The following is a 27,482-nucleotide window of genomic DNA, read 5'->3' as shown; positions in this document are numbered from 1 at the left end:
TGCCAGCATGCAGTGTCTTCCATCAATGTTGATGCAGTGCTTTCCCCTTTGCATGGCTGCTCATCCTGCTCAGCTGGGTGGGGAGAGTGCTTGTCTCAGGGATCCTGACTCTATCCTCAGATCCATCAGCTCACACACTTTGCAGCCTCCACCTTGCACAAGGCTGGGGAGTGGGTGGAAGGGAGCAGTCAGCTTCGATATGTCTAAATTATATATCTGGGGAACCTTTGCCGCCCCTCATCTCCTTGCTAGCAACGGGCCAAGCCATAACAAAGTCAGGACAACGGTGAGTCATAGATTTCACAAGAATGGTGAGTCACTGCAAGAAACAGCCACGCTAGCAGGAGACCTCACTACGGTTCATACTCCTGTGGTAAAGCTACCACTGAGCTTTCTTCAAGAAACCATCACAGAAAATCTTTGAAGAATCTAAAGAAAGATTGCCAAGCGCAATTAAGAGGCATTGCAAGATTCCCCTGTAGTACAGTCCAGGGAGTCCAGTACCTCTGCTCAGCTTTCAAGATCAGTCCAGCAGAGGAAGCTGCAAGGAGAGAGCTCTCCTCTGTGTCCATCATGACAGTTCATGGCACCCTCACCAGCACCATGGTCCTGCTGTGGTGGAGGGAAACACCCAATTCTCTGGCCTACCAAATGTACCCCAGTCTGCCAGACTGTGCCAACACCACTGTGTAAACTGAGCCAGGTCTCTTGCCTTGAGACCATCTAGCCTAGCATGGCTCATTTCCATACTGCTGAGCCTCTCCTCTCCAGAAAGGATGGCTGCATCCTTATCACGCCATGGGAAGAGTCCCCAAGCTATACTGTCCCCCTACCATGCCTATGTGCAGGGTGGCAATGCTAGATGTCATGTTTACAATTGTAGATGTAGCCTTAAAGAGTGTGATGTGGTCATCTAAAGCAGATGGGCTTTGGGCAACACAGAATTTCAAGAGAGATCCAGTTGCAGAGCCTCAAGTTGCTTGTACGGCCCAAGTGCCCCTACCTTTCAGCTAAGCTCTCATCTCATCTCTCTTCCTTCTCAGACTCACAGTTCCTAGCAGCCCAGCCTCTCTCTGCACGGGCACCCAGGACACAGGACCTGGCAGAGCCTCATGAATTATGAAATAAGAATGGCAGGTACAGCTGCTGCAGGGGAAAGTCCCTGTTCTCCAGCTGCTCTGGAGACTGCTTAAAGTGAGGAATTAGCCCAGCCAGGCCTGCAGGGAATTCTGTAGTACATGAAATTGCTAGTGCTTTGTGTTGCTTGTGGCCAAGCCTTTAATCCCAGAGTGACCTGCTAACTGCTGTGCACTGTGGAGAGGGCAGATCCCACCTTTCCTACACCCACTAGGCACAGCATGCTCAGCAGCAGCACCAAGGCAGCATTAGACTGAGAGAGACCTCAAGGCAGCTATGCAGGAACATCAAACATGCCTGACTGCCTCAGTCTCCTCAGAGTCTGGCTTAGTTTAGACTGAGAAGTGCTCAGGTTCATGTGGGCCAAGTAAAACAGGAACAAAAGCATAGAGCACGCATCCTTAGCGTCCCACCCTCCAGCTGGACATTGCTGCCTCCCTCAGCTCTGGATGTGAACAGGCAAAGCAGAAGGGGCAGAATAAAATCAGACACCTCCATGTTACTGCCCTCCTGTGCCACAGCACAACACTTTGTGCTCCTACAGTTACTGGAAGAAAGGATTTGGATGAGGAACCCTTTACATGCTCTGCCACACCCAGCAAGGCAGCTTTTCTACTGTCTCCATACAGCAGTAAGAGGTCCCAAGCAGATATAGGAATAGGAATTCCTACAGCCTCTACAGAAGGCTGCAGCCAAAACTAGCACAGTTGAGGACTTCCCCTCACTCCATGCCCCACTAGGCTCAGCTAGCCCAGCCACTCAGTTCTGTCTGATGTCAGCCAGGAGTGCTTAGTTTAGGTAATTTATTCAGGCAGTGTGAAATGTCAGTCTAGACCTCAACAGCTTGTGACCTTGCTTAAAGGATGTTTTTACTCTCCTCTGAGTGACAATTAGCCCCAATGCCTCCTCCTGCAACTCTCCTTGGATTTTTAACCTGTGTTCCCAGGCTATTAACCTTCATTCTCTTCTCCATCCATGACTTTCAAGGCCCAAGGCTGGGACAATTGCCTCCACTTAGGGTACTCCAGCAACACTGGCTACCCCTATCCACCCACTCCCAGCAAGGTGCCCGACCCATGAGGATTCGCAATATTAAACAGATTAGATTTTGAGACTTAATACATCAAAACTCTTATTTATTGATTGCTTTTTCTGTATCTTTGAGATGGAGGTGTCAGAGGAAGTTATTCCCAGCTGATGGACTGGAGTGTGAAGTCCCCTTGTGTATCAAAGTAGTCAAAGACAGAGAGGTTAAGCCGGTTAGGGAATGTGAACTGGTGGCCTGGCAGGTGGACTGTCACATCATTTTGGTTGACAGCAAAAGTGATCTGCAAGGCAAATGGAAAAGTTAGAGAAAGTTTCCTCAAACCTCTGCAGCACTGCTGTGCCACCCTCTGCTTCACAGGGTGAACAAGCTTAGTAGAATAACCTGTTCATCAACAGCAGGAGTGTTATTCTGGTCTCCCAAGAGATGCCCATTCCCTGCTCTGTTCAATAGCAACATCTTTGAGACAGATGGAGCTTAGACATTTGATCCCCACCCTCCATCAGAGCTCAGAGCCCCGAGTGGTGGCACTGGCCAAGCAGGAGAAGCCAGCCACCTCCTGTACAGACAGCCCTGAGACAGCCCTTGCAGCCAGGTGCCCTGTGCCAAACACCCTCCCTTCTCCACAGCATGTACAGAGAGTGTATATACATATATAAATATTTGCATGGCTCACCTCTGCTGTGCCCCCTTTCTGGAAAGGAAAGACAGCCTCCCTGTGCTCTGCACCCCACTCTTCCACCTTCTTTGAGTTGCACACAATGGTGTTCACATCGCCATGAGCATCAAAACGGGGATTGAAGTGAAGTCCAAGGAGGGTAGCATCCTTGCCCAGATTCATCACAAAGCTGCAGAGAAAAAAAAAAAAAGCAGACATCAATACAGCTGAAAAAAATAAAGTCAATACTATGGTAGCATGTTTCTCATTACCATGAGCATCCCTGGGCCTGTTTCTTCAAGCCCTGCCAAGGGCAACCTAAGAGAAACCCTTTGCTAAATTATGCAGCTTCCCTAAAAAGATGATGCTGTAAGGGGCACTTTTTAGGGGTGATAGGCTGCAGAGTGCCATCCCTGGGAGAACACCACTTCCTCAAAGCTTTTAACAAGAGAATGGTTCAGTACACAGTGCCCTGAACAGAGTTATCATACACTCAAACCGACTCCCAAGGAGTTAGTTGCTTTCCATAGATTCCTTTCAGTCCTGAACAGTTCGCTAGTGCTGCATCCTACCTGACAGCCACTGCCTTCTCCCCATCCTGCAGGCAGCTGAAATAATTACCATGTCATTAGCCATCCCAAAGTATCTGCAACAGCAGTGGGAGGAAGTTTCCTAGCCTTGTGTCCACCTTGCCTTCAGGCCTCTCGCCCAGATGAGAAGAGGCACATTATTTGGCAAGAGAAAGCCTGGGAGGCTTCACTCAGACAGTATCAAACTTCAAAGGCCTTGGGAAGAGCTGGGACTTGTTTCCTGGAACACCGCTAGTTCTGGTACAGCAGCTACAGGCTCCACCTTACCTGCAAAGGGCCCCCAGCCACAGACCTGCACAAGGGCTGGGGGCTCTGCACAGGCTTCACTGGGATCCCAGCCACCCCAGTCCCTGCAATTTAGGGGTACATTTCCACTTCTGCCCACCTGCCTGCTCACCACCTTTCTTCCTTCTTTCCCCACTGCCATGTGAGAGCACCAAATCCATGGGGGCACCATAAATGTCCCTACTCCTGGCATCTTCATGCAGGGGAGAGGATGTGGTGGAGCAGATGATCTCAAACCAGATCTCAGTATAGACACAGCTTCCATTTCCTTCACCCTGCACTAGAAGGATGTGGTCACTGCCAGTGTGTGCAGCTGGAACTTCACATCTGCTTTGGCTTAGCCCCTTGGCAGTACTGAGTCTGCAACGTGCATTAGGTGATGACTCACTGGAAGCACTGCTGGTGTTAACCCCTTCTCCTCTTCTACCCAAGGGACAGAGTCCTTTTGCAGACCTCTTAGCACGGTGCTCTGGCTGTGCCTGGGCAGCAGAGCCTAACTCACCTCTTGGCATTTGGTGCAACTTTCCCCTTGACAGTGAGGCGCTGGCCAGGCTTGAGACCCAAGTTGGTGCACACTGGTCCCTGGGGAATGTGGAAGCAGAGACATTAACTCAGTACCTGCTGGCTCACGTGTTCTGAATTGGCAGCTTTCCCTGCTGCCTTACAAGACCTGCTTTGCTTTGGACCCACAGAGAAACAGGGAAGCTCCCTTGCCCTAGGGCATGGCAGCAAGGACATCCCAGAGAAGTTACCCCAATCACATGGTACCTTTGATTGGAGCTCGATTTCCTAATCTGTCTCCTGCTGCTCTCATCAACATGTCTGTATTTCACAGCAGGGAAGTGTAAGCACCTGCACACTCCAATCACACCCACCCCATCCCAAACACACCCATGTGCCTTGCGGGTCTTGTGTCATCCCACACAAATCTGTCTGGGATGGATGGCATGGATGGAGATTCCACTCCCTTCCCCTAGCTCGTGTTTGAACTTCAAGCCTTGCCCAGGTCCAAGGACTCAGACACCTTGCTTCCCATCTCCCAACAGCTTCAGCTTGTTTTTTTATGTAGGTTCAGTATTTCCAAGAATGTTCTTCTGCTCCACAGAGATACCTGCCCCCCACCTTCTCTCTAGGAGGACCAAAGCATCCTGGCAAACCCATATGTATTCATTTTTCATCACAGCAGAGCCAGGACCTCAAGAATACTGAAAATCTTTTCCTATCCCACCTTAAAAAATAAGCTTGCTCTTGGGACAATCCTTGCTTAATCAAGTCAAAGAAGTGTAATCACTCTTCTAACACAAGCATCTCCCTAGCAGAACAGCTAAGGAAAGGATCTTGGAGACCCAACCCCCCTGCTAAAGCAGGTTCACATAGAGCAGGTTGCAGTGTCATGTCCAGGTGGCTTTTGAATACTTCCTGAGCAGCAGACTCCACAACCTCTCTGGGCAGCCTGTTCCAGTGCTCAGTCCCATCACAGTGAGGAAGTTTTTCTTCATATTCAACTCTAACTCCCTTTGTTTCAGTTTGTGCCTCATGCCCCTTCCCCTGTTGCTGGGCAACTCTGTAAAGAGTCTGGCCCCATACTCTTGATACCTGCCCTTAAGATAACCTCTCTAACTTCAGGTATTTGAATGCAGTCCTTGACATTCACAGAACACTTCTGTACAGCACACTCCTTCCAAGAAAGAGAAGAATAACAATTCAATGACTCATGAAAACTTCAGCAGAAAGCAAGCAGCAAGGCTGCCCAGAGAAGATGCTCAGACAGCAATAAATGTTACTGCAGCAGCTTCTCCAGACTAGAGCTGCAGTAAAACAGGTCAGGACTCAGCCCAGAGAGGATCCCCACACGTACTGCCTCAAAGGGATCCTATAGGAAAAAAGAACCAGAACGCAAAATAGCAGCCAACACTCTGTAGTGGATGCAGCAGGGACCCAGCTCTAACAGACCCTCTGACACTGGGGTTGATATGCAGGCCAGTACAAGTGCCCTCACACCCAGCCAACACAGTCCCGCTTCCAGCAAAGCTGCCCTGTCCCTTTCCCTACTCACGCAAGACATGGTGCTGCTCTGCAGGGTACTGCTCCTCTCCGCTGAGGCGCAAGGGTCCCAGGAAAGTAACTCCTAGAGCCCCACCCTTGCCTTTAAATAGATGGAGAGCTGAGTTGACCCAGCCCTTCTCCACCCCATGCACCAATGGGAAGGGGAGCAGGGTTGGTTTTGGGAGGAGGGAGGGTCTATTAGACAGAGCTGCCTCCTCCCACACTCACCCAGCCTCCTCTCCTGGATGCTGAGTGCAGCCCTTCCAAGCAGGCTGCGGGCCACTCCAGGAGGAGATCCAGCTGTGTGTGGCCATGAATCCAATGGAAAATAGTTTTACAATGAATGTTTTATTATCCAAGGCTTTTATCCCGCATGGAAAATGGATCAAGACTTGGCAGGAAGGATCTGTAGTGGGGGGGGGATCTTCGGCTCTGGTTAAATCAGGAGTAGAAGAAATGTCACTGAGCACACATAGTGCCTCAGAAGCTCTTTGTAGCCCAGGTGAAACCTCAGTAACAGAGGACTGAAGCTGCATCGAGAGTCACCCAGCTGCACTATGAATCCTTTCTGTCCCCAGAGACTGCCCAGCTGCTGACCCAGACTTTACCACCCACTTTTGTAGGTATGGGAACAAAAGGAGGGAAAACAGTCCTTTTTCTACAGAACCCATAGGTACCTTCAAAGCTGTACAGTTCATCTTGGCTGCAGGGCAGAGTGAGTCAGGAGGAAGCCGCCTTGGAAGGTTAGGAAGAAATTATCTGGAAAAGTGCCATGCCTGGCTGTTGCTTCTATCCTGAGCACAGCTAGGGGCCCGAGGAAGAAGGGGATGGGGGCAAAATGCTTCTATCACAATAAGCCATAGGATCTATGTGTCTTTTATCTGCCTCTGTGTTCTCTCTGTGGCAAGTATGATTCACTGGGTGAAAGGATTCCTTTGGAAAAAGTTACCCAATTACTACATGGCTCAACTGTAATTACACTGAAAGAGGAGGGAAAAATTCAGGCAGCGTGCCAAGCCTGTGGCTTAGAGCTCTCCTTGTCTTGCATATTTGTCTCTAAGTCACAAGACGCTCTGTGATTTCCTTAAGAGGCCCAGAACTGAAACTCTCTGAAACAATTTTTTCTTCCATGACTGTGAGGCCCATCAGTTCCCTCTCTGCTGAGGATGTGAGAGTCCCCAGCCCTGTTACCCTCCTCCAGTATGACCCCTGAGGATGGCACTACTGAGTATTTCCACTTGATGCCATCAATGCCAGCAGAGGTAGCAGAGAGACCCTCTTGCCTGCCTGTTGGAGAGGGCAGAAACAGGCCCCAGACTTTGTCCAGGTTGCTGATCACTCCGTGACACAAGAGGGCTAGAGTAAAGGCCAAATTGGTCTTCTCTGCTCTGACATGCCTACTCCCCCTTTCTCCTTCTTCACTTGCCTTGGGGTTCAGTCTTGAGCCTGATCAAGGGATCATGTGGTGCAGGACAAGAAGTGCTTCATATGAGGAGGAGAAAAAGTAAATAGAGTCAGCCTCCCTCTACTTGGGATGTGTGTGTTATTAAATCAATTCCTTTCAAATCCAAGGTTTTGTGGGACTGAACCCCAGGCATCTCTCCAAGTACTTGAGCTGCTGCTGGAGCTATGGTCTAGGGGGCTGGACTAGTCAGGACTGTTGGATGGGGAAGGGAAATGTGTAAATATTTGCTCTCTTGGAGACGGAGGTGGAGGAGGCCTTTTAAAAGCGATGGGGTAGGTTCTGTGTTTTCTGCAGCATTTCTGGCAGCTGGGCACTGTGACCAAGCCTTAGCAGCCGCCAAGTCCTTGAGTTATGTCTGTCCAGGGACCTTCCTCCAAATGCTGCTGGGGAGATTAGAGACCAGCTAATGGCTAAGAGATGATAATGAAGGAGGGGCTACCATTCCAGAGAAGGTGCTTAAAGAGCTTTTCACATCAAGGAAATTCAGGTTTCAGGCTTGAGTCTACCTCGGGCAGCCTGTATTTGTCTGATAGAAGTCCAGCTGTCTCCACTGGCTTTCATGAAACCTTGAATTAAATAGCATTAGCACAACAGGCTAATACCACAGGCAAGGGGGCCACAGGGTGTCCCATTGCCTGCAGGCCAGGGGCCACCACCATCAGGACAATGTCACGTCTGCCTTCTTGTTGGAGACATCATGATGAGATGACAAACTCTAAAACTTCAGCATCAGCATCCTCACAAGGGATGGCTGAACTGAGGGGAGGAAAGGTCCCTGCTCACCCTGGTGTCACAGCAGGCAGGGATGGTGTCCCCAGGTGTACTGACACCTACTCCACCACACTGGAGACACAGAGGTGCTTGCCTGTGATTTTCAGGAGCAATGTGGTGTAGGAAGAGCCACTGTGGGTTGGGAAGGGTAGAGCCAGACTGGCTAAGCTGGCAGTCTTCACCGCCTGTCACGTCCTTCCTTATCAGTGTGCAGTGGGCCAGCCAGGGGATGTGCCAGCAGTTTAGCAGCCCATTTGATCTGCAAAGGATGCAGATGAGGAAGATGAGGACAGATCACAACAGACTACAGTGTTGTGGGCTTGTGTGGGAACTCTGCACAGGGACAGGGCTCTTCTCCACCATTCCTGCCTCTCCTCACCAGAAGAGCTTTCCTGCATAACATTTCAAATCCTAGCTTTGTATTAGAGGGACAGTCACTGATCTGCATTGTAACTTGGGGGGCAAAGGTCTTCTTTGCTCAGTCCAAAGGGAGTGAGTGGATGTGATGCTGTTGCTTCAAACAGCGCCCTTGTCCATGCCAAACTCTTGGCCAGAGGGAGCCATGAGTGTGGAGAGAGGAGTAATGACTGTGGGATATGACTTCAGCTTTGCCTCACCTCTGGTTATGAGGGTGAGGCAGGTGGTGTTTGCATCTGCACCTGCTTTCTGCAAACTGGGGTTGTGTCCTGGACAGGACGGGGCCAGGAAAAGGGGGTGTAGAAGAGCCAGCTGCCATGATGGGGACAGACCAAATTCACACAGATGTTCATGCCCAGGCATCACAGCAAAGACCCCACCAAGCATGTACTATGCTAGGTGTAGGCACCCCACTCAGGTCCTGACCATGGGCACCTCCAGTGTGGCCTGTGCTTCAGTCACCTGCTTCCTGGGAGCAACTGGCTAACCTCTCGCTAGCCTTTCCTTGCACAATCTGCTCACTCTCCTTGGAAAGTGCAAATTGCCCTTGTGAGCAATCCCAGACAGTCCTCGAGCTTTTAATGTCTTTGGGGCCTGAACCCATCCCCCAGTGCTGGCTGTGACCCAACTTTCCCATACAAGGGGCCAGATATCCCTGTCTGTCCCTAGGGCTGCTCATGGGGCTCATTGGGGCTTTTCTCTCAGGGCCTCAGCCTTCTTCCTACACTCTCCTTGGCACTCAAAGATCCCAGGCTGATCTCCCTCTGCTGAGATGGCACGTTTTCTTGAGATCACAGCCTCCCTCATGGACATCTCACACCTCCCAACCTCTAAGCTGCAATACACCTTAGGTTGAAGAGGGAAACATGATTGCTAAGAGAGAGTTTCATCACTGCGAGTAGCTTTGATTTAGAGCATGCCTTCTGGTCTGGCTGATAGGCACTGGTGTGCCTCAGCATAGTCAGACTGGTGCTGCGGGCTGAGGGCTGGAGTCCAGCTGGTGCAAGTCTGGGGTTGAGTTGAAACATGGGCCGAGCCGAGGGGCGGCTCGAAACAAGGTGGTTTGGCAGCTGCCAAAGGAGAAACCCAGTCAGGCAAGTGTCTGAAGCAAAAGAGCAAAGATCTGCCCCAGATCTTCGTGTGAGGGCTGCAGCAATAGAGGGGGCATCCTGAGTGATGACCTGGGAGGAATTGGGAAAGGGCCGGACTAAAAAGCCTGTGGACCAAAGCCTACTTGTACATTGTACTCTTCAACTGGCAAAAGCCTCTTTTGGCTGCAGTTACTCTTGCAGTGATTTGCAACACCTTTCCACTGGGAGGGAGCCTTTGTACCTGTTCAGCCACTTTGTATTATGTGGCCTGTGGTATTTTAAACTAAGAATTAGGTGTGCTAAACTCAGATTTATTATGTTGCGGACACAGAGCCTCACATCAGGAATGAGCCACGGCAGGATCTCCCAAGCTTTGACTGCTGAAACATTTTCAACCACATCCAATTTCCTGGATTAGGAACCGTCTGTGAGGCTCCAACTCCTGCTGACTCCAGAATCCCTGCTTTCATTAAATCAGTATGGAAATATGTTCCCAAGTGGTGAAGATAATCCTGCAAATGTTATCAAAGCATACCTGGACAAATGATTTATCTGGGCGAGCCTGATGTTACAGCTTGGGGAAGCAGGAATGACTCCTTGCACTAATGATGCTGGGGATGTGTTAGACACACCTCTGGGTGCATCCCAAGAGGTTCCCAAACCCATGGTCCCCACCTCCTTCCCTGCACCTCTGGCTGCTCACACTGGGCTCCATCTTGCCTTTTGGGGTGCAAAGTCTGCCGTCTTTGCAGCACTTGGTGGGGAAGGGAGTGGTCCTGGTCTGTCAGTGGGGTGGCATCCCTGTGGCTGTGGGATGGACACAGCATCTTGTCCAGGGAGGCAGGGAGGGAGCTCGGTGCTGGGTTGTGGCCATGGGCAGCATGGACCAGCCTGTGTCAGCCCATGGAGGTGGTTGGCCCAAGCTGTTCAAGTGCTGTTCTGCCATGTGAGATCAGCGAGGAGACGCCCACTGATGAGGGCTAACTCCTCTATCTGCTGGGGTGACAGGCAGAGGGACTCCTCACCTGACCATGCTGGAAATACTGACAGAACAACAAAAAAGCCTTTGGTTACCTTGGAGTGAAGGATCCTGAATGCCAGGCTGCTGGAGCATAGGTTAGCAGATCTTTAATCAGGAAGGCTCCAGGCCATCTGCTCTTCAGTTTAAGGGTGCTTGGCCCAGGGCAGCACAGCAAAGGCAAGTCAAGGAGGAACGCTTCAGGAAAGCACGTTCTTGGTTTTGACACAGAGGTTGTTCACAATGACATAGCCTGGACCAGTGGGTTGCTGCATGTAGAGTATTTCCAAGAGCTGCAAACACAGGTTAAACAAAGCCTGGCAATTGGTGCTGAGCTGGAGTGGAACAGCAAACTGGGAAGAGCCGGACAGTGAATGGAGCGAGTCTTAAGTTCTGTTGTGAACAAAGTACAGTTAGGGACCTCATACAACTCTGACTTTGAAGCTGATAATATTTTTCTTATTTTAAAAAAGTGGAAAATCTACTTCTGACCGGTGGCATGAATTTCCAATTTTCTTCAAATAAATCAAGGCAAAGACATAGAAGGAAAGGTAAAGATAGAAGTGAAAGTGAGTTGGGGTGCAGCATGTGTTGTTCAGGTTGTCGGGTTCTGAAGGCAAGGCTTCAAACGTAACCTATAAGAAATGACAAATTTTGAAAGCAGGGCTGCGAGCTCAGCAGATGCTGACTATAGAGGGGCAAACATTGCCACTGCTTGTCTGGATGTTGGCTAATGACTTCCAGAGGGCCTGCAATACAAGCCCAGCACCACGCTGCAGGACTGAAAAGTATAATTGTGCTAAAATATGACGCCAAGAATTATTCCTGTGCTGCTCATTAGTGCTGGAAGTTCAAGGGCGAGGAAATGTAGCTCCATGCATGAGGGTCAGATGTTTCATCACAGGTGTGCCCGAGCAGGAGAGCTGCTGGCTATCGCCTGACTGTGGCCACCGGCTCTGTGCTGCTGCAACACCCAAATTGGTGTCCTTGAGGTGCCTAAGGAACCTGCCATTTATTGAGCCTATTTCAAGCCTAGAAACAACCTGCTGAGGCATATTTGCTGTCTCACTTTTTGTCTTTTGTTAAAGTGACTTTTGAGATGCGCCAGGCAGAAATTTGTTTGCTGTACTTAATATGCAAATTGTAAGTGGATGCTGTGTTTGAACATGTTGCAGCAACCCAGGTGCTGGTTTCAGGTCTTCCAACAAGCAGTGCTCAGGAGAAATATGTTCATGGAACACAGGCACGTCCTCCTCCAACACCCTTGAGACCGAAACTCAGCTGCATGCCATTTTTCAGCAAGCAATGTGCATAAAAACCAGTGTGGAATGATAATCCCGAAGAATAGGGTTGCCGTGAGCAGGCTTTGCTGCCAGGAATGACAAGAAGCCTGAAAACACCTGTTTGGTATTTTTTTGTGTTTATGGGAAGTGGTACCTAGGGTGTGGGCTGTGATGTTAGTCTCCACACATGTCAGAAACAGCAGCAGAGATGCTCAGGAGGTGAGACCAGCTCCGTCTCAGCAGGGAGCCTGAGCACATCAGGTTTTACTCCCTGAGACAAACCCTGCTTGGGCCATTGCATCTGCATTCATCTGCAGCCAGCCCACGAGCTGGTATTAGGGGCACATCTCGTGCTTGGAGAGCTTCCAAAGCACATGGGACCACAAGGCATCAACAGAGCTGAACAGAAGCCAAGGCGGGCAAAAGACCAACTTGGCCTTTCCAGAGAGGAATGGGGCCCCACCAGACAGCAAGGGCTGGAGAAAACAGAATTGTGTTGGGCAGACATGCAGCTGCTCTTCCTGGGGGTCCTGTGGGGTGGGTGGCACAGCTCATCATTCCCCAGCATGGATGCATCCTTCTGGCAGGGATGGAGCTGGTGCAGCCTGGGACTGTCCTCCACAGGGGACTCTGAGTCCCCCAAAACGCCCTTGGGGGTTTCAGTAACATGTGCCATCCTTCACTGGGTGCCCCAAACATTTAGATGTCAGTGAGCTCTGTTAGGCAGCTGCTGCCTGCCACCCTAGAGCCAGCTGGAACAATTATCCTGGTAAGCTGTCTGTTATCTGCCAGGATCAGCTGATGAAATGGGAGGGTGTTTCAGCAGGGCTTGGCACCCTCATTTCCCTGAGGCTTACACTATTGGGGGGGAGAAAGTGCCGGGCACTTTCTGATGCTATCACAGTTTGGAGGCTGTGCAAAGCACTGGGATGTGTCATTCTCTGCCACGCTGCCGGTTCCCACTCCCTTCCAAGGGGGCCCAGACACTTTTGAGGCTGGTGGGCATGCACACATCACTGCTGTGGTGAGGCTGCGTTGCTCTTTTGGGAGTTTTTGCAAATGGATCCTTCCAAAGAAGCCCTTTGCAGAGCCATTTCTGCTGCTGCCACCAAGAAGATCCACCACCCATCATCATGTCCCACACAAGGGCCTTCTCTCCCTCACTTCTGGCTTCTCCAGCTTCCTTTGCACCCTGGGCAGAGAGCAGGTGCTGAAGCAGCCCACCAACACCCAAGCTGGGCTTTGCCAGCCTGCAGCACCTGGGAAGAGCTGACCATTGGTGCTCAGCCTAGTCCAGGTGTCAACTGTCTACACCTCATGCAAAAGATAGGATCCACACTGGAGATCTGCTTGGTTCCCTCCTAGAGATCCTGAGCTGGGCAGGTTCACAGCAGCAGCTGGTGGGGGGTAATGCAGGTCATTTTGTCAGGAGCACGAGCTCACACACCCCCAGCACTGGCAGCACAGACACACTCTCCCTCTCTTCTGCCCTGTGTTCCTGGGCAGAAGCTCCTTTCCCAGACAAAGATTGGGTCATTTTTCAAGAAGAAGGCCAAGGACCAGCTCATGTTCCAGTAGAAGTGGGTGACTTGTGAGAAGGGCAGGAGGCATGTTGATGCACTTACTGCCAAAATGAACAACATGGCTTTGTTCTACAGGATTGTAGTCTTGCTCTTGTTGTGATGGACATGGAGGCCAAGCACTGACAAACTCCTGCCTTTTGCTGGAGGGGTAAATCTTGACATGCCAGCCAACTGCCTGACCATGTGTGAGGTGGGGGGCTTTTCTGTGGGACAGTTTTGAGGATTTTATGAAGCATATTTAGCTCATGGGCTGCTGGTTGAGAGATGTTTTGGTAGAGATTGAGCAAGGAGTTGATGAGATGTAATATCAGTTTCTGATTCACCTTGTCACAGTGGGAACCTGGGGGAAGAGGGATGGACTTTCCCTTGCAGCATCCACACACCAGTGCTTTGGTGGCTAGTGCTGCTCATGTGAGCATGACGCCTGCTCTTCTCACCCAGCATGGAAGGTAAGGGAGGGTCCATCAGCCAGCCAGGTGTTTTTGGACATAGCCTCCCTTCCCCATAGGCTGCTAGTCTGTGAGACATGTCCACACTGTCTGTTCAACCCACAGCAGGCTCACCGGCTCACCATGAAGCCAAGGGCCACTGCACCTTCTAAAAGTTTCCCTGTACAGGGTGGATTATGTTAAAAAACCATGCACATCTGAGAGGTACTGGCCTCCAGGTCCTCAGGCATTTGCTCCAGAAGCAGGCAACACCTGGGATTTTCCCACCAAAGCAAACAGGGGAAAACCAGGGAGGTTCTCCTGGACTCTGCACTGGCTATATTTAGTCAGGCAGGTTAAATTTGTGATATAATCCACCTCCTCTCACTTAAAGGGAAGATGGGAGATGAGAGAAGTCCCCAGGTCAAGCCCATGATAAGGAGGTAACCTTATAGGGAAAGCTCCATCTCTGCAGAGTCTGCTGTTGTGTAACATTGCCCCAAGTGGGACAGGACCTTTGCAGGACCTAGCCCTAAGCCAAGCTCTGGGCAAGGCATCCCCCATACCAGGCAGGGTGAGCATCCTGGACTTGTTTCACTGGCTCTGCTGGGAGCAGAGGGAGATTGCTGCTGGCAGGAGCAAACCAAGGGCCACTGCTGGGTGCAGATGTTGGTTGGAGCTCTGTGAACTTGGTGCTGGACAGCCCAAAAGAAGGCAACTTCTTTAGAGCTCAGTTTTGGCACCCCATGAAGTGCCTGCCAGCCCAGGGGCATGTGGAGAGGTCCAGAAATGGGGGCCAGCCTCCACACCCCTCGGTGACTGCCAATCTGCTGTCTGTTCAGGATAAGAGCTGCTGGGGAGGGAAGTCTCCCTGGGCAAGCAGGCATGAGTCGTGACTTTCTTGGAGAGAAACAAGCAGGGAGCAAAAGCCCCAGCCCTCCCAAAATGCACCCCTTCTTAACAATGGTACTGTCAGCAAGGACTTGTGCTGTGTGACAGAGCTCCCCATGGCTCCTGGGGACTTATCTAACCCCTAACAAGATGCAGGGACACACACCATTCTGACAGTCCTTCCCTGGAAAACAAAGGCATTTGTCTCTTTTTGTGGTGTTCTGTTTATTTGGGGGAAAGGGAAGGAGAAACAGCAGAGAGCACAACAAGGCCTTGCCCCACGTGGTGCTTTATTAATCTGCCCTGGGGGTGCAAGCTCAGCTTTGTGGGCAGGGGATGTTTTACCTGCTGAGCAAGTCCATGAGGACCTGTGCCCACTAGCAGGGATGAGCAAGCAGGGATGAGTGGTGGAGGGAGAGCAGTGGTTGGGAGAAGGACCCATCAGGTCTGGTGGGGCTGGGCTGCTGAGGGACAGCCCTACGAGGAGAGGGAACTGCTTCTCCAGGCAGGAAGGCTTGGGTCTGAGGAGGGTGATCAAAAATACCATCAGCGTGTCAAAATCAGCCAAGGCACTCGGTGTTTCCAAGCTGGCAACCCAGCCACGCCTGGTCCCCTCTCAGAATGATCCAGCCAGTCTCTTTGCTTGGGTGCCACAGAGGAAAGAGGGCTCTGTTCCCCCTCTCCTCCTGCAGTGCTGAGGGCTGTGGGATGTCTGCCTGCCATGCTCAGCTCTCCCTGCTGGTGGGTGAGGGTACCCATGAACTTGCTCGACAGGTAAAACCTTCCCTCCCTGGGAAGTCTCTCCCTGCATTTTATGACTGCTTACCTGTGAGCCAAGGATGCCTTTTTGGCAGCTCCAGGAGAGGGCCCGGCTGGGTGCGGAGCGCTGTTTTCTCTGGGATTTTATTACTTGCTTTGTTTCTCAGGGTGTCTCAGTTGGCCTTCCTTCAAGCTCACCATTGCTTCATCCACTCTTTTCCTTCCACCAGCCCTGCATAGACCCCACACACAGCAGAGAAACCACAGGCAGCACCTGGCACTTTCTGGAAAACTCTCTGGCGAAAACACCCACTGCTGAGCCTTGCTACAAGCTCTGTGTAGACTGAACCATCCTTGTGATGTGTCTCATGGGCTGGGAAGGAGATGACGTTCATGCAGGGCCTCTGCTGCTGCTGCATTCCCATCTCCTTATCCCTGGCTCTGCTCAGAGCAGCCCTGACAGAGAAAACCCAACCCGTCAGACCCATTCTTAGGAATCACAGGGTTGATGAGGTTTGGTCAGGTCAGCCTCAGAAATGCTGCGTTCAATCTCTTGAAAGCATGCAATGTGAGGGAAGAGCTGCCTGACCAAAGCTGGTGGGCTCCTGGTGCCTGGGGAGCAGTCTCAAGGACTGACCCTGGATGCTAACCAGCTCCTCATCAAGTTGCCATTTCCCCTTTGTGAAGCTTGCTTTCCCACTGCAGAAAGGTTAGGCCGTGCCTAGCACATGGTGCATCTTAGCTCACTTGGGAGACTGATGGTTTTACCTCTCAGGGTGAAACTGAGATGCTGGGCTCTGCACTGCTGTTCCCATACAGAAGTGGGAATATGCTTGGCCATGCTGTGAGCTGACCATCCCTCTTTAGGCAGGAGGGTAACTTGGCTCTGAGTGATGCTCTCATGGGGACACTGGACACTTTCTGAGAAAGGAAAGCTCTTGGCAAATAATGTGCCACGAGCACTCTCTAGGCAGGGGGTGAGAGCTGCTGGAGATGGGATGACCTAGTTTGCTGGGCATGGTTCAGAAAAGTTGGTGTCCTTTGGGTTTTTTTGGCCTGGCACAGGTCTGTCAAAGGTAGAATGACACCCCTGTATGTTTGCAGGGCCTCCCTCTGTGCTGAGTGCCCAAGCAAGGGTGGCTCAGCCCAGCCATGCAGAGCCCCAGAACTGTGCCAGGGTATGGGTACCTGCAGTGGGCAGGGAGAGGTGAATCCCCGGAGAAGCCAGAAAGCAGAAATGTATTACATTTCACAGCTGGGCTCATACATATTTTTTAGCTTTCTGTAGTATTTCTAAAGACAGTTTGCCCTTTGGACCCTCCAAGAGGCTGAAACATGAAATGCACTGCTTTTGTTTCCTATTTTTCTTTTTAATGCAATGCTGTTCAGTCTTCTGGTTTGTGTGTGCATGGTTCCAGAAACAGCATGATATCTCCTAAAGAGAATGATCCAGCACTGTCATACCATGGATCAGATCTCAGCAGCACCAGCAGTGCTGGTGGGAATGCAGGCTTAAACATGTAGCACAAGAGAGAGTCAGCTGGCCTGGTCAGGGGGAGAAAGGATGGCCCGTGAGCAAGCAGTGTTTTGGGATGAGAACAGGAATCCTGAGACTTCTCAAGACAACTCCTTCCTGGAGGATTACCATGGGTCCCTTCCATAACCCACCAATACAATTTCAGCTGTATGTTTTGCAGAGTGCTGGCACGCTGGCTGTTATCACAGGAAAACTGGGTGTCTGGATGAAAGCCTGCCTCTCACCCACCTGCACTGCACCTGCACACCTCTCACAAACAACAACCTTGCACAGGCGGCTCCCCTGGCTCCCACTGCTGGTGGCATCTCAACACCACCCTGGCTGCAGGTGGACCAAGTCCCTGTCCTGGTCTGTCTGCAACCAGGACAAGCGCTGACAGGCCCCAGCTCCCCAGCAAGCCTTTGCCCAGCTGGCAGGTTTCAGCTCTGCCTGAGGAAGTGCAGTGAGCTCCCTCTCTGCATTGCACAGGGTGCCAAGCCCAGCTTCACTGCTGGCTGTGCCTGTGGGACTTGTGACCACAGCCCTGGCTCTCCCAGGGCTGGGAGAGCTGGGCATGCTGTGGTGGCAACCTCAGTGGTGTGGCAGCTGCCCTGCTCTGGCTGTCTGTGGCCTCCTCCTGTTGAAACATCACTCCTTAAGGGCAAACCTGCCGGGCACCAGTGAATGAGTTGGGATGAAGGTGAAGGCTGCTGTTACATCATCAAGTTTGCATTCGTGCAGCTTCCAGCATCCTGCAACCACAGTCCCAGGTGCTCTCCTTCACCTTGCCTGGCCAGCCCTGTGTAGCTGCAGAGGAGAAGGGGCACTGTTCTGTGCAATCTGGCTGCTCACCTGCTGGATCAATAACTGCCCTCCATGTGAGTCTGGAAATGGGCACTGCACATGCATTTGAGATTGCTGTACCCCTCAGAAGGGATTGCAAGTGGCTATGGATGTTTCTCCCATCCTGCTCCTTCCACAGAGATTTAAGTTCCTGAAACTACTGTTAAAGGGGTTTACAGCAGTGCCTGAATGGATTACATCCTTTTTCATGTTGACTTGGAAAGGCAAAACCAATGTACTATGGTTCTGAAAAATAGATGAAACTCTTGTAGTGATGCAGCTGATGGAGCAACAAGTAAAGCAGCAAGCAGGGTAGGTATCTCGTGTTCATCAGGAGTGGAGGATAAAGAGTACTGCATAAATCAGCTTTTGAAAGGAGGATAATGTACAAACTGGAAAGCTTACATCTCTAGCAATTAAACTATAGAGCACTGGTGGAGGGCATGGTCCCCTGGAAGTATGACAGAAAATGCCCGGCACAGAAGGAGCTGATTAAGCATGCACAAAAGAGAGCTGTGACTTGGATGCAGACTGCAGGGCTGTTGGCCACATTGTGTGCCATTTGTTCTCCAGGACACAGCCTTGTGCTTGCCAGCAGCCAAGCTCTCCTGAGCGAGATGCTTGCGTGACCAAGCCGCTGCCGAGCAGAGCTGTGGGCTGAAGTAAGAACGAGCTGTGATGAGAACCAGCTCTGCAGCAGGGAGCTGCAGCTGCAGGGGGCTGCCTGCACCCAGGGAGCCAGCAGTAGTTAGGGCCCTGCAGTGTCAACAATGTCTAGTAAAAGAAGCTGACACCAGAAGTACAGCCAAAATTGTCTGTGGGTATAAATCCAGCTTTTCAGCTCATGGGAAGGGGTCTTGTTGAACAAGAAGAATGCAAGATTTGATTGTGCAAAGAGACAGGATTTCGCACTCTTTCCCCAACCAGCTGCCATTTATCAACCCATATTTTTGTGAGCTCGTTCATATCAGCTGGGATGACACCCCACACCTTCCCATTCTGCTCTGCAGCCTTCAGCTGTTCACCCCTGCCTGGCAAGCCTCCTGTCTTGTCGTGAAAGCATTCCTGCTGCTGAGCATCAGACTGATGTGAAAATAACTGTGGTTTTTGCAGCACCAGCTTGTGTTGGGTTTACAGATCTATGGAGAAACGCTGATGTGGAACCTCCCACTCCTTTCCTCCTACTGAGAAAGACAGACAGACAGTAGGCTCAGGCAACAGTGAAAGTGAGGTCTTGCTGGAGAGCAATTTCAGCTGCACTTCTTTCTAATCAGTTGTATTTTTGTCTCTTACCATGCCCACACCGAGGCCTCTAGGTATCACCCAGCTGTGTGCTACAGGACAGGGTGACAGCTGGTCTTGGTGGGTTGGATGGTGACAGGGATGCACAACTCACAGCATTATACAAGGAACAGTCAGGCAGTGGAGGCCTTGGAAGTGGTAACAGAAAGGTAAAAGGAAAGAGAACATTTCATGGGAATTTTTATGAAATGGAAGAAAAATCTGGTGTCAATTAACTCCAGCCAGCATAATGGGAACACAATACAGGAGCCTCCTACTTCTAGATTTATTTTCAGCCTAAAGAACAATAGTCCAGGGGATGGGAGGGTGAGATCCCTAGACTGATGCCTTACCAGTGTTGTCTAATTGACTTATTGCACCTGGCATAGCATCCAAGTTCAAGAGACAAGGAGCATATAAGGATGATCCTTTGCAGGTGTCTTACCCCTCTACATTGCAGAACATTGCCAGGAAAAAGGAGGAATTATGGGTATTAGACAGGATGCCTCCATGTTCTGAGCTTGCAGGCTTGCTGCCAGAAGAAGTCCCAGGGTAATTAATGTACTCCTTTTCCAGGTAGATGTATCTCTTTCTAAGTCACTACAGGAATCAGACAGGTTTTCCTGATGCTGTTTGTGTCCCACTGCTGGACATGCTGTCCTGGAAAACTCGTAACACACCCAAAGAAGTAGTGACAGAGATTTGAATTGCAGCAGCAAGCAGTACCATGGGGTCTGCCTCAGATCCTGCTACTTAAAGGGTGTGCCAGCCAGGACCAGGTGCTACCTGCCACCCCAATCCCTGGGTTGACCTGAGAATCAGAAATGCTCCTCTAGAAGGACTGTTCTACTGCTGCTGGGTCATCAGCAAGTGACAGTGACCAAGAGGAAGACTACTTCTGTAGGAAGCTCTTATGAGAATCCTTAATACCTTAATAATTCTTAATAAGGCATAACTGACAAGAAAGCAGCTCAAGAACCTGAACCAACAGGCAGATTTCCAGCAACATTGGCTCAAGGGCATTCAGAGCTGCTTATGGCCAAACAGAAGTCAAACACAGTGTCGGATTGCCCAATGACATGGGTCCTTTCAGCCCTGAAATTGTTGTGGGAAGGCAGCTAATGAGACTGTAATGAATTGCAAGGCAGTGAGCATCATGAAACAACCTAAACACAGCCTACACTCTCCTGGAGGAGTATGGCCACCCTGTCTTCTGAGCTATCAGTTTCCAGGTAACCAAGACTGTGGCAGGCACATGGTTCTCTAGTTGTACTCAGGTGCTCAACAGTGGCATATTGCCATTCTTCACATGTCTACCCCCAGCCTTGGCAAGTGCACAAAGAGGGACTGGCACTGCTCTGTGCCACTGACTGGCTCTGCCCATACCCAGTGGAATCAAAAGCTTCCAAACACTAGGCCAGAGAAGGACACCAAGTCAGGAACACCTCTGTTTCATGAAGGAAGCCTTGCCAGGGCCACAATCAGGGCCACAATCATGTTGTTCCAGCAGGTAGGAAATCTCTAATCTACAGCCCACAAAGACTCAGTTTCCTCTGGCTTCTATGCTGCAGGGATAAACTACCTTACTTGCACATAGGCAGCTGTAGTATGGCAGTGGAGTGTACCTGGAGGAAACAGAAACACAGACCTGAGTTGTTTCATCTTGCTTGAAACAGGTCAAGTAGAGAAGCAATTCCTGCCATAAATTTTACCTAGGTACCACTTTCTGTCCAGCTTCTGTGGAAACCAAGCTAGAAGTTCAGCAAGGGCAGAAAGGCTGGCACAGGACTTTTGAGTGACCTGATGGACAGCCATTAAAAGGACAGGTTTCTCTCACCCACAGTGTGTGAAGAGAGCATCTCAGTGCTCAGCAATATCCTATACAGACTGGAAACTGCTAGCTGCTGGAGCTGCACATCCAGCAGGCTAAATCACAGGGCAGAACAACCTGGATGGTCACAGAAAGCTGTCCTGTGATCTGGGAATGTTTCTGGCATCACGTCTCCCTTGTCTCCATGCTGGAGGCTTACAGAGCTGACAGTGCTTTGCTGCAGTGGGATACTGAAGCTACAAAGAGCAGTACAACTCTGAAAGCTGGTGCAGTCCTTAAGGGTTTTCAATTTCCCTCAGCAAGTTCACCATCTCCCAGGGAGTATAAGGAACACCAAAACAGCTTGTCTGCCAGGGGCACTTCCAATACATTATCCACACACAGTTCCCAGGCAGAGTCCAACAAGAGCAGCAGTTCCTAGATGTGCATAGCCATGTTATTCTCCTGGGCTGCTTGGTGAGTTTTCTGGGGTCAGAGTCCATAGAGCAAATGAGGCAACAGTAAGGAAGGAAAAAAAATGGATAATGATAGAGAGATGGCAAAGGGGAACCTGAAAACCCATGTTATAGTGGGGATGGGACAATGCCTTGAGTAAAGAGTGAGGAGAGGGAAGCTGTGCTGCAGAGGAGGGACTTCTACCCACACTGCTGCTTGAGGAAGCGTAAATGCTGGCAGGGCAGGCAGTAACAGGCTGCTGCTCCTCACCTTCTCCTCCTCCTCTGTGCTCCAGCTGCTGCGGGACAGGGTGGCGCCAGAGCTGCCTGCCTTGGCAGAGGGGGACTCTCACATCAGGTTGGGCAAGTATCGAGCGAGTTCCTAGGATCATGATCCTTTCTTGGCTCTGGAGGCACTTTCCCATGCAAAAAAACCTCCTCTGTCCTGCCAGTCTCAACACCTTCCAGATTGTCCCAGTTCTATTACCATGTCATGTGGCTGAACATTAAGAGCTTCCCAGCCAGGATGATCTCTAGTTCCTCATGTTAAAGGCATCTACTCACCAATCAATATCTTTGGGCCCATTTGTTGTTTTCCTGAAGTGTCAGTCACTTGACCAACTTGACAATCTTCCATGATGAAATGGCTGGCTTGCCTAATGAGAGGAAAGCAGTGAACATACACCCTGACTTCAGTAAAGCCTTTGGCCCCGCCTCCTACAATATTCCCCTAGAGAAGATAATGGAGCATGGGCTGGCTGAGCTAACAATGAAGTGGACAGGGAACTGTGTGAACATCTGGGCCTAAGGAATGCTCATCAGTGGCATAAAGTCTAGCTGTAGGCTTGTAATTAGGGGTGTCCCCCAGGGGTCAATACTGTTGTATTTATTCTGTTTGGCATCTTCATTAATGAACTGTAAGATGGGGCAGAGTGTCCCCTCAGCAAGTTTGCTGGTGACACAAAACTGGGAGGACCAGCTGACACACCAGAGGGTTGTGGTCCCATCCAGAGTGACCTTAATAGGCTGGGAAAATGGGCTGGCAGGAACCTCAAAAAATTCAATGAGGAGAAGTGCAAAGTCCTTCACGTGGGAAACAGTAACCCAGGGACCAGTAAATATTGGGGACCACCCAGCTGGAAAGCAGCACGACAGAAAAGGACGTGGGGTCCAGTGCTGGGTCCAGTTCTGGGCTCCCAGTACAAGAGAGTCAGAGACATATTGTGGAGAGTCCAGAGAAGGGGCACGAAGATGACTAAGGGAATAAAGCCTTGCCCAGAGCAGGCAATGCTCAGCAAGTTGCAGCTGACATCATCCAGCCAGTGGTTGCCACAGTAACTGCACTTATGGATGGAGGATAGGAGGTTTCTGGTCTAATGGAACAACTGCCACCTGTCTGGGTGTTGTCTCTGTTGCACGGCAGGAAAGGGCAATGCAGTTTTCTGAGGATGAGAAAATAAATACCTTTACCCAGCTACACCAAGTGGGGCTTCCCATCTGCTCCACCCTCCTGTGTGCTGCCACAGTGCTACACTTCACAGCCCTGTCCTCCTTGGCAACTGCACTGCTTCCCTAAACACTCAACCCAAGAAGAAAAGCTGCACTAGACAAGAAGAAATCAGCTGACTGAGGCAAGAAGCATTGCTTTTTTCAGTTTAAACAGCAGATGTTATCTGCAGCCCTACTAGACCTATCCCAGAGGGAACCAAAGCCTGAACCCCCTGAGGATCACAGACCCCTTATTGTCAGTGGCTGAATGGATGTCTGACAGGCTTGGATAGGGAGCTCTTTACCCCCAGGAGTGCTGTCAGTCTAGTTTCCTAACAAGATCTGCTCACATGCACATCCATTACATGCAGGAGCAATAGCAGCAGGGCGAAACCACACAAAATCAACACCTGGCAGGCCTGATGGACCCCTACAGTGCTGCTCCATCCCTGTTCAGAGCAAGAGCAGCTGCACTGATGTACACAAGACAGAAGTCACCCCTATCTAATGTCTTCACCTACATGATGAACCTAGGGAAGGACAGATAAACCCTTCTGCTTCAAGTCCACCTCTGCTTCATAGCAAAGCCCTCATGGAGAGAGACAGCAGATGAAAAGAAGCTACATGATCACAAGAGATAGGAATCAGCCATCACCCTTGCTGAGCTGTGTTTTCAGCAGCAGTCACATGAAAAAAACCTACTCTGCAGGCTCACCATTTGGAATCCAAAGGACAAACTCCAAAGTATCTTTGGAGAGGGCCCAAACACAGGCTGGGACTCTCTGACCAGCTACTGGATTTCCTGTTTTGTTTCTAGTGTGCCAGCCTGGGAGACTACAGCCTCCAGCATCCCATCTGCTGTCTGGGAGAACTGGAAAGAACAGAGCAGGCAAGCACTCACCCTCAAAGCACCCTAGAAAAAAGGGGGCATGTCTTGGGAATATTCTCACTGTGCACAGTCTCCTCTGTACACCCACATGTAACCAACTCAGCCTGGAAAATCTGCAGCCATAATTGAGCATTTCCAGCTGTGGCCCCAAAGTCACAACAACATTGCTTCAAATTTCAGCCTGATACAAGAACTGAGAGCTCTGAAAAATAAACCAGGCTCTGGGTATCTCTAGATTGGCAAGCCAAGTTAGCAGACACATTAGGTCTCAATCTTGCTCTACTTAATGATGCAAGTGTTGGACAAGTACTCATTAAGGGACTACCAGTCCTCTAGTGGCCTAATTGGACATGGGACAGACAAAAGAGAGAAATGGGCATATACAAAGGGGACTGATTAAGATGACAGGCAATCTTCAGAAAGCTCTTTGGATGTTCTTTTATTTTGGAAGGTTCTTTCCTAGGTTATTTTGAACAGAAAAAACAAAGAAGGCACTTGGCACCTGGAACTCACCTAGGGACAATAAGCTGCATCCAGTCCTCCCATGTGAGCTGACAGTGCACTACCTGACACAGAGCAGTTATTGAGCACTCAATGCTGATCTCTCCAGCAGGAGATGTGATGCCTGGTTGCCATCAACAGCAGTTAAAGGGGTCTGACAGACAAAGGGGAGGATTGGTTCCTGTATGGGGAATGGAGGCAAAGTACATTTGAGTCACTTCCAACTGTTCTTACCCAATCCCTTTTCTCCCTCTGGGCTGGGAGTATGGACAAACCCAGGACAAGGCAAGCTTTAGTCCAGTTAAGGTCACCCCAGGGCTACAGTCACAGCCATCTCCCTTTCACTTAAAGCATAGCACAGTCATGAAGGATCACAGCAAAACCTTGCCTGGGCAGTTCTCAGCCCCCTGCAAACTCTATGCACGTAACAGAGGTGGCACCTCACCCCTAGCCCAGAAGGGCCACACAGATCATTGGGGCCCACCTGGCCAGCTGAGGGCAGCCTTCAGGTGCAGCACAAGAGGTCACTGTTCCCCAGCAAGCTTCCCTGTGAAATGCAAAGACAGCTGGCAAGGGCTGCACTGCTCACTGCTCCAGGTGGCCTGGCTGGACCCTGCACTCTACACCGCAGCCCCACCAGCCACCTCCAGCCGGTGCTGAGGCACCAGTGATCCAGCAAAGGGCAGCTCAAAGACACTACCCAGCTGTCTTGTCTACCCAGCAGCACCCCCTTGAGTGAGGAAAGGTCCTGCCACGTCCTCACCTGTGAGGGCTCAAAGATACCTAGGGCAGTTTCATCTTGATGGGACCATGAGTGAAAAAAAAGAGGTAATTTCCAGCCTATGCTCACACTTTATTATATACAGAGACACAGTGAGTGTAAGAACATCAACATGGGACATGGACAGTAAGGGGATGCCCAAAGGCACTCCATTCTGTCCCCTTGGTGCAACCAGTCAGCATAATTTATACAAATAATACAATATTTCAACAATAAATAAGTTTGATAAATTAGATCAAGAAATTAAAAAAACGTAGAAAGACAAAGCAGCAAGGAATGATTTTGAGGACTGTGACACATTCACAGCAGTGACAACACCATCACCATCTCACCTGCACACCGGCAGCTGGAGCACAGACCCCCATCAGCACTTTTCTCTCACTGTACTATGACAAAATCCAACTGAGGAGGGGCAGCCAGGGAGAGTCATACAGTTCACTAGCGCTGTGTTGTCATGGTCTAGGAGCCCTCTGTCCTTCAAAAGCCCCTTCAGAAAGGGTGCTTGAAAACAAGGTACAACTGCAGACCCACTGTGCAGTCACAGCTTGTCTGTTTGGCACAGGAAAAAACCCTCAAACTGGTCTCTTCTGTCCTTCAGATGGACACTGGCACAGTTATTAACTGGGTCGGGGCAGGGGGGTAGTGGGGGAAACTTCTCTAAGGAACAGGGGAGAGAAGAGATGAGGCAATGCTCTCTTTCACTTGTGGGAGGCAGAGATGCTCTCATTCATGATTCCAGAGATCTGGCACACTCCTTCCACATGCCCTGGCACTGGCAGACACCAGGTGGGTGACAGTGCCAGCCAATCCCCTGGCAAGGAGGGGGTTACCACAAGGACTGGGGGGAAGCTGCTCAAAATTAAAGAGTTACAAGTCAAAGGACAGCAGTAAAAGCTGCCACTGGTTATCCAAGGGAAAAATAACACTAAAGCAGCTAATCCCTAACCCCTGGAGAGGCCACACAGACATTGATTTGATCCCCCCCAGCAGCCTCAAGGCCTCCAGCTCTCTCCCAAAAATGCTGGCAGCTGGCAATGAGGGAGACGAGAACTCTGTCCATCAGGGATAGCTCTCAGCAGAAAGGAGACAACTTGAAACCTGTCCCCTCCTGCCACTCCCCTTCCCATTTTGCCCCCAAAGAAGGATGTTGGCCTGTGAAGAAACTGGGAATTGAGGGAATAGGGCAGTGAGAGAGAAATGGGAACAGATGGAGATCTGGGATGGGGAACTGACCCCTCTGCCCTCACATGTACAAACTGTTACTCATCCAGGCCTGGTATCAAGTCTGCAATACTGTCCACATAGTAATTGGGTACCAGATCCTTGGCAGCGGCGCTGTCGCTGGCCATGTAGGCCTGCGCCTCTTCCAGGCGGGACACGCCTGTCAGGGTGAGAATGGTGGCCAGGCCGCAGTTCTTGCCGAACAGGATGTCTGTCTCCAGACGGTCTCCCACCATGAGGGTGCGGGACGGGTCGACCCCGAAACGCTCCACGATGCAATCAAACATGTACGTGTTGGGCTTCCCCACCACCAGCGCCTTGCGGCCCGAAGCCGTTTCCACTGCGGCTGTGAGGCTGCCAGTCCCTGCGGGAGGGAAGCAGGAGGAACAGAAGTAGCCGCGGGAAGCTCAGCACCCGGGCCCCGCCACAGGACAGGGATGCTGGCAGCCCTGCTTCGGCAGCTGGCAAGGGACTGCCAGGGCATCCTGCTCGCCCTGCCGCTCAGGGGACCGCCTCGCCCTCACCTGGGACAGCGAACCCCACCCGAGGCCACCCCCGCCACAGCCCCTTCCCCCCGGGGCGGCGCGGGACGGGGCGCGGGCTCACCGGGGGTGCGCTGGCCGTCGCTGAGCGGGTGCCAGGGGTCGGGGTCGGTGGCTACCAGCAGGCACTGCGGGTCGCGCAGGTAGCCGCAGGCCTGCGCCAGCTTGGCGAAGGTGAACTGGTCGTCGTAGCCCACCAGGACGGCGCGCACCGGCTCGCCGGGTGCCGGCTCGCCCTCGCCCGCCAGGCGCAGCCCGGCGTCGCGCACCTCGCCGCGCAGCCCCTCGCCGCCCAGCACGAAGACGCGGCCGGCCCCGCTCCCGTTCCCGCCGCCGCCGAGGAGGCGCTGGCGGAGGAAGAGCGCGGAGCAGAGCGCGGAGCTGAAGACGTGCTCGGCGCGCACGCCGCGAAAGCCGAGACGGCTGAAACGCCGCTCCAGCTCGGCCACCGAGCGGCGGCTGTTATTGCTGACGAAAAGGGCGGCCTTGCCGCTGCGCCGCAGCCGCTCCAGCAGCTCGGGGGCGCCGGGCACGGCGCGCTCGCCCGCCCACAGGACGCCGTCGCAGTCGAAGAGCAGCCCCTGCGCCGGGCCCAGCACCTCGCGCAGCCCCGCGCCGCTCAGCCGCCGGCAGCTCGCCATGCTGCCGCCGCCGCCGCCGCCGCAGCCCGCCGGCCGCCCCGCCCCGC

At 51.5% G+C, this 27,482-nt stretch overlaps 2 protein-coding genes across 2 annotated transcripts; both read right to left on the bottom strand.

Moving 5' to 3' along the window:
- Nucleotides 1-2,256: 2,256 nt before the first annotated feature.
- On the bottom strand, nt 2,257-5,917 carry LGALS1 (galectin 1). The gene is made up of 4 exons (XM_054632065.2): nt 5,772-5,917; nt 4,218-4,297; nt 2,859-3,030; nt 2,257-2,465 (listed from the first exon to the last, which is right to left on the bottom strand). The coding sequence occupies exons 1-4, from the start codon at nt 5,778-5,780 to the stop codon at nt 2,322-2,324; spliced, it is 405 nt and encodes a 134-aa protein (XP_054488040.1). The 5' UTR covers nt 5,781-5,917; the 3' UTR covers nt 2,257-2,321.
- Nucleotides 5,918-25,082: 19,165 nt separating this feature from the next.
- On the bottom strand, nt 25,083-27,480 carry PDXP (pyridoxal phosphatase). The gene is made up of 2 exons (XM_054631223.2): nt 26,859-27,480; nt 25,083-26,616 (listed from the first exon to the last, which is right to left on the bottom strand). The coding sequence occupies exons 1-2, from the start codon at nt 27,433-27,435 to the stop codon at nt 26,291-26,293; spliced, it is 903 nt and encodes a 300-aa protein (XP_054487198.1). The 5' UTR covers nt 27,436-27,480; the 3' UTR covers nt 25,083-26,290.
- Between the last annotated feature and the right edge of the window lie 2 nt (nt 27,481-27,482).

Source organism: Agelaius phoeniceus, chromosome 5 (genome assembly GCF_051311805.1).
Source record: "Agelaius phoeniceus isolate bAgePho1 chromosome 5, bAgePho1.hap1, whole genome shotgun sequence".
In the NCBI taxonomy this organism is placed as follows: Eukaryota; Metazoa; Chordata; class Aves; order Passeriformes; family Icteridae; genus Agelaius; species Agelaius phoeniceus.
Note: the sequence above shows the minus strand (reverse complement) of the source record. Positions and strands in the feature narration are given on the sequence as shown.